Raw genomic sequence first — 7,232 nt, forward strand, 5'->3', positions numbered from 1 at the left:
AATACTTTTTATCCATTGATGAATGTTTTCTAATGAGACGATTAACTCGAAGATCAATCCTCTATGGAGTTTTCCTTATGTTATGAGTAAGCCCTTCGCCTTCAATCTTGTATGATGCCATGCAAATAGCAAAAATAAAAGATTTAAAAACTTAAAAATGAAATGAATTAGTTCAAATAATACAGAAGGAAAATTTAATTTAATAATAATGTCTAACCAAACATCTCTATTTAAACATGTTTTCTACATAGCATACTTTAAATAATACTATAATCCCTAATTCACATAATTTCTAAATTCACATGCATTTATTCAGGAAAAGAAATTAATTAAAAGGCAAAAGTTAGAGTTTATTTCTCCTTTGTGTACATTTATTTTGGACAAAATTTCGGCATGGTTTCAGATCGAGAGGTTTTTCTAGGGTTTACTATATGTATGGTTATGGTTCTATGAGTAAAGGTACTCAAATTATCCTTGTTGGTGCCCCCTTGGGCTCCAAACCCTCAATCCTAATCTATTACAGACTTAAGCGGATCAAGTTCAATTCAAGGGGACACATTTTTCTATGCCTGACACGGAGAATAAATTTTCACGAAGACATAGAGCATATGAACCACGAAAGCTACTTGCTAGGTCTGACACAGAGAATAAATTCTCACGAAGACGTTGCTTTCAATCCCACTTAAAAGGAAAAAGAACTCAAGTATAGAGCTTATGTTTATGCAATGCATGTGTTGTGTGTGAGGAGAAATTCTCAAACCTTTGACAAATAACCAATAAAAAATGAAGTTAATATCTGAAAATCAATAAAAATATTAGTATATCAAGATATATAAATTAAATTGAAAGAAATCAAAAGAATCATAAATTAAATAAAATTGAATTCTTAATTTCTAACTATAGAGATAATATATAATCGATTTAGGTTTGACCAGGGTCCCCAGCGGAGTCGCCAAGCTGTCGTAACCGGTTTTTGCCCAGCACTAATTTTCTTAGCGAGAAAAGTATGTGAATAAATAAATGCTTTTTATTAAAAACTGTTTTGGGAGTCGCCATCAACCTTTTGGGTTATATAGGTCGAATACCTAAAAATAATTTTTTAAAATAGTTTTTAAGAAAACATGATTTAAAAGATAAACATGTCTACGTATAACCAAAAATTCATTCTTTTTAGTAATAAAAAAGGATTTGTGGTCGATTATGTTTAGGGAATGATTAGCACCCCTATAACACCCAAAATTGGTACTCATCAGTTATAAATTGTCTCTATTAGAGGAAATTTAAGAATTCTAAATATATATAATTTATAATCCTGTTATTTTAGATTCAATCGGATAATTCTAAGGAAATTTATTAAAATAATAATTTTTTATAAAATTAAAGTAAACATATATTTTTTAGATTTTTATAAATATGATATTTATTTATTTGAAAATATCATAAAAGGACATCTAGTTACTTTAAGACAACTCCTTTCTTAATATTAAAAAATGAATAAATATTAATAAAAATATAATAATTTTTCCTAAAAATAATTTATAAAATTAAAGTAAATATATATATTTTATAAGTAGGATTTTTATTATTTAAAATATTAGAAATGAACATTTAGTTATTTTAAGACATCCACTTTCATAATATTAAAAAATAAATAAATATTATCATTTCCTAATATTAAAATATAGATATAAATATTTAAAATTTAAAATTTAAAAATATAGGATTAAATAAATAATATAATATTTATGATTAAAAATAAAATTTATTTAAAATATTATAGATTAAAACATAAAATATCAAATTTGAAAGCTCTAATTTGAAAAATGTTAAAATAGGGATTAACAGTATGATTTAACCTAATTAATTATTCGAGATTAAAGCATAAATTAATAAAATTACAGGGGTAAATCTGTTATTTTATCTAAAATATGCATAATTATGTCAGGGACTAAATTATAATGAACTAAAATTTGAATACCAAATTAAAATAAATTAAAATATGCTTTTCGGGATTAAATTACAACGTTTTCAAATTACAGTGATTGCGGGTATAATTAACCCCTGCGCGAATTACGCAAGGGTCCCTCCCTTAAACGACGTCGTTCAAGGGAGATTATAAATACCCGAATATAACCAGCCTTAAGACCGGTTTTCTCATTTCTTCATTTCTCATTCTCTCTCTAAGTGAGAGAGATGAGAACTCTCCCCGTTCTCTCTAGGATTCCCTCGCCGGAGGGAATCTGATCGCCGACAGGCAATATGCCGCTGCCAACTCCGCCGCTGGTCACCGCCGTCGCTGGCCACCACCGCTAGTGGCCAGAAATTACAAAATCCCTCCAAATTGAAGATCTGCGTATTCTAAGACCGATTCCAACCCCCGTTTCCCCTAAAAAGTCTCGTATTTTCATAGATCTAAATAAATACCTTCGGTATTTCAACTTCTACAGTGGCGCGTGGAGGCACGTAGAGACTCTGGTGGCGGCGCAGCTTCCTCGGTAAACCTCTCTCTATTTTTCGTTTTGATATTTTTGGTTGTTCTGGTTTGTATCTTGCTTCCTTTTTGTTGTTGCTTTTTTTATTTCGCAAGATCGGTGGCTTTAATAGCCACCACGAACCTTGCCTCGGACCGGGTAATAGAGTACCCTTCGGTGAGTCATCGAACCCATAGTGGTGACTCACCCTAGGGAAATAACGTGGACGGCTGGCGTTGGAACTTGGAACTTCTGGAGCCTTCGGTTGGGGCGTGGCAGCTGCTGGAGCGATGTGGAGCGGCGGCAACTGGCGTAGTCCCTAGGGTATCATAACCCTAGGGTTTCATCTGACGCATCTGTGGACCGTTGGATCTCATCAGATCCAACGGTGGATGGTTGATGGTGGCTGGAGAAAGTGTTGAAACCCTAGAAGGGTTCTGTGGACCGGGTCAAGTTGTTTGGACCTAGTTGGGCTTCTGGGTACCCGGTTGGTTTGGGTATGGATTCATTTGTAATTGGGCTCGGGTTTGGTCCTGTAATAATATTAATAATTTATTTAATAATAATAATAATAATAATAATAATAATAATAATAAAATAAAAAATGGGCAAAAACTAATGTCTACAAAGATCATGATACATACAGCACAGTGTCGAATGGAGTTGTTCTTCATATCTAAAATAGTGTGGTAAATTCATTTATTTTTTTCATATAAATTGTTCTCGTAATAAAATAACCTAATCCAAGGATAGCAGTGGTGATTAATTTGGATCCACATTGTAAGTACACTTCTATGTTTTCTATTTTGAACTTATTTAAAAATCTACAGTTTTTTTTCTTCAATTTGTAGGATTATTCATTGAAAAATATAATTTTATAGATGATGATTATTAACCTATTCTATTTATAATAACCATGTTTGTTTTTACTTAATATTATTTTTTTGGTTAATTACTTGTTTAGTATATGAACTATACTTAATTTCTCGATGTTGTAAAAATTATTATTTTTCTTTTAGTTTCATACACAATATTTTACTTTTATCACTTCTGTGATGAAATCAAGCCTGATAACAATAAGCTATGTTGCGTATACGAAATTAAGAATTGGATATAATATATAGACCAAACAGATCTTTATTATTTTTCTAACGTAATCCATCCATTCGTTTAATGGATGTCATAAGCTGATTTATATAGAAGGTATAGGGGTGGCAATCGGACAGAGAAAATCGGAAATCGTGGGGATTCGAAATGATGGGATGGGGAATAACCAAAATCTTCGCCCACAGGGATGGGGACAGGAGAAGTTTTATCCCCGAATCTAAAATAGAAATGGGGATGGAGATTGCTATATCTGAACAATGGGAATGACCGAACGTACCCGTGTGAATAACCATGAAGATCCCCAAAAAATATCCGTAGAAATCTTTGATATTTTACAAAATTTTAAAAATATATTTATAATCATTTACCTATATACCCTTAATATATATTTTAATAAAAAAATTATATATGATAAGATTGTGAGATTACGTGTTGTCATTGTTATATCTCAAATGAACTAAAATTGAAGTTTAGATATTTTCTCATTTAATATACATTGATTTGTTGAAATTGAAAATGATTAAAATTGTACATATACATTGGGTGTTAGATAAATATTGACGTTTGAAACTTTCATATTATAGATAGAGACCAATTTAAGATAATCTGATATATCTTATAAGTTTTAGGTGTTGAATTTATTTAAAAAATATTTGTTTATTTTTTGGGATGGAGATTAATCGAAACCCACAAGGATTCGTAAGGAATGATTATGGGGAAAAAATCCCCGAAACATATAATAGGGATTCCCTAAAACCGTACCTGCAAGTGTTGGTGACAGATTAGATAATGTAAAACCGTCTCCACCCTTCCCCGTTGACACCCATAAGAAGGTAGGACAAATACTTTATCACTGAAAAACTTAATATAAAAAAAATCAAACTATATTTTTTTCTTATTTTGATGTCTAATTCTTTTTCAGTCGATATAAGTGTTTAACGTTACAAATATTATCATTTTAAGTGTTTTAGTTGTAATGATTGTTAAAAAGTTCCTCTAAAAACGTGTCATATTTATATTGTTTTGGAAATTTTATTTTTAGAAATATTATTATATTACAAAATCCTAATTTATATAGAATTAAAAAAATAATCCAAATATCTAAAATTTACTAAAATCATTCGTAAGATCCCTGACCTTAACTTTACCATCTCCCTCTCTAGCCACGACCACTGACGTCATTGTCGCCCTAATCATCTCACTTGTCGATTGTCGTCACCCTTGCTAGCAAGTTGTGTGGGTGTCGCAATTTTCCAAAGTCATATGGTTAGTTGATTTCTTCGTTTTGAGTCATCAGGATCTTATCGTGTGGAGAAGGTTCGATCGGGTGGAGGTTTGATGGTAAAAATAGATGCAAACAACGACGTCCCACATGGGTATAGAGAGTTTTTAAGATTTGATAAAATTTTGGGATTTTTTTAAATTATAATTTATAGTTTTTTATTTTAAATAAAATTTTAAATTATATAAATGAAACATGTGTCACTAACAGAATCTTTTAATGATCATCATAGTCGAAACACTTAAAATAATAACATTTGTAATGTTAAAAACTTAGATTGACCGAAAAAAATTTGGACACCTAAATAGGAAAAGAAATATAATTTCATATTTTTTTATTAAGCCCTATTGAAATTATATGGTCTAGTTCTATCTCTCACATAAATTAAATATAAAAACCCAATTTATTATGTTTCTACTAATCTTAAGTTCAAGTAATTTCACCTTTTGGTTAGTTGTAGTCCAATCTAATTATTATAGATTTTTGGCTTCCATAAGTGTAATTCATTATTATGTTAGTCCAAGTAGGTAGTTAAGTCAGAACATAATTAAGATAATAATAATTATAATGTTGTCTCTGCTTAAATAATTTTTTATATATTTTATTTATTTTTATTTTCTATTGATATATGTATATATCCTTTGAAACCAAACTTATCATCCATCAAACCCTAGAGTAATGGAAGATAAACCCTTTGCTGTTCTCTTGGATGCCAACAATATCCCGGAACAACTCAAATACAAAGACTTGAAACATATAGGTGTAGTGAAATGTAAGAACAAAAGTTGCAGCGATTATTGTTGTCCATGTATGTTTGCATTAATGCTGCTTTCGGCCTCCGAAGAAATCAGTAAATCCGATATCCGATTGCTCAGATCATCCACCTCTCCGTTAAGCTTCTTAATGTGATTGCATGTCTCATCCAGAAGCTGCATATCGATGTACAAATTTAAATAAAGATGGTAACACGATGCATTCATTGCAAACCAAGTATGGGGCTTGATCAACATCTTACCTTTGGTGCATTTCTTTTCTTCTTCTTGTTAGTTGGGAGAAGGTCTCTAAGTTTGAGGCTGAGATCTTCATTGTCATTGCTTTTACCACTTGATCTTTTGCCGGACATTGTATTCTCAGAGGACTGGGTGTGTAATGGTAATTGAAATAAGCAGCATTTATATAGGAGGAGAACTATTACTAGTAATTCATGTATTTCTATTATTTTTGGGTAAATTAAAAGTTTCTTCACTCAATTTTCTTTTCACTCTTATTTTAGTCATTAAAGTTTATTCACTAAACTTTTGACTTGTTCCTATTTTGGTCATTCCATCATTAAATACTTAACAATATTATGACTAGATATTTTTCTTTTAAAATCGTGATATGACCCCAAAACTTTCTTATTTTTTGTGTCCCCCCCAAAAAAAAACCTTTCATATTCCCTTTGATTTCTTAACAATGGAACATATTCTTCCAAATATCAACCAAGGAGAGGTGGAGGAGGAGGAAACAAGTTGTATATCTTGATTTCAAGCTAATTGGATGGTGGATGTTGTATATCATAGTGGTTTAGGGTTTTATGAGTTTTTGGTATTTGAGTTGAATTTCATGACTTTTAAAGTGATTTTGGAAAAATCTAAACAGACAGAATGGTAGGAGACGATGAAGTGAATTCGTCGGTGTCTTGAGTGGTCGGATAAAATGTTGGAGAATGGTGATTTTCTTCACAAGAGTGAAACTATAAAAATTTCATCTTTGGAGAAAATAAAATAAAATCAATGTCAACAAAAATCAGTCCACATAAGCACAAGAGGTTGGTGTGTCACACTTCTATTTCTAATTTAACGCCCGAGTGACTACAATAGGAACAAATAAAAAATTAAGTGAACAAATTGAAAATCTTAAACTTTAGTGAACCAAGATAAAAGTGAAAGAAAGTTAGATGATGAAACTTACAACTTATATCCATTACTTTTGCATGTCATAATCATGTTAAAGATAATACATATTCGTATAGTATATGTAACGCCCAAATCTTAGGTTAGAAGTATTGTGCTAATCTGAGATGGGCCTTGGTTTAATTCCTTAGCTTGTGGAAGCCTTGACCCAAATTGAAGAGGATTTGGGCTTGAGTTGAGCCCAATAGTGAAATAAAAAGGGTGTTTTTAATATGCAGTCAGAATTGGAGGGACCAAAGAAGCAATTTTATCCTTTTTCAAAATTAAGTCTGAAATCCTTAATTGCTTGGTGATATCATGTCTGATACACCCTCTTTATCTCAACTCTATCTTTGTCTCTTCTTCCTCTTCAAATCTTCATCTTCATAGCTCTTTCTTCCTCTCCAAAGAACCAAGTAAAAGTAGAAACTTGGTAGT

General features: G+C 31.0%; 1 protein-coding gene across 1 annotated transcript; it reads right to left on the reverse strand.

Moving 5' to 3' along the window:
• Nucleotides 1-5,649: 5,649 nt before the first annotated feature.
• Nucleotides 5,650-5,983, reverse strand: LOC120166874 (transcription factor ILI5-like). The gene is made up of 2 exons (XM_039176052.1): nt 5,876-5,983; nt 5,650-5,789 (listed from the first exon to the last, which is right to left on the reverse strand). Exons 1-2 carry the CDS (start codon nt 5,981-5,983, stop codon nt 5,655-5,657), a joined length of 243 nt encoding a protein of 80 aa, XP_039031983.1. The 3' UTR covers nt 5,650-5,654.
• Between the last annotated feature and the right edge of the window lie 1,249 nt (nt 5,984-7,232).

Source organism: Hibiscus syriacus, unplaced genomic scaffold (assembly GCF_006381635.1).
Source record: "Hibiscus syriacus cultivar Baekdansim isolate YM2019G1 unplaced genomic scaffold, ASM638163v2 tig00111648_pilon, whole genome shotgun sequence".
Taxonomy (NCBI): Eukaryota; Viridiplantae; Streptophyta; class Magnoliopsida; order Malvales; family Malvaceae; genus Hibiscus; species Hibiscus syriacus.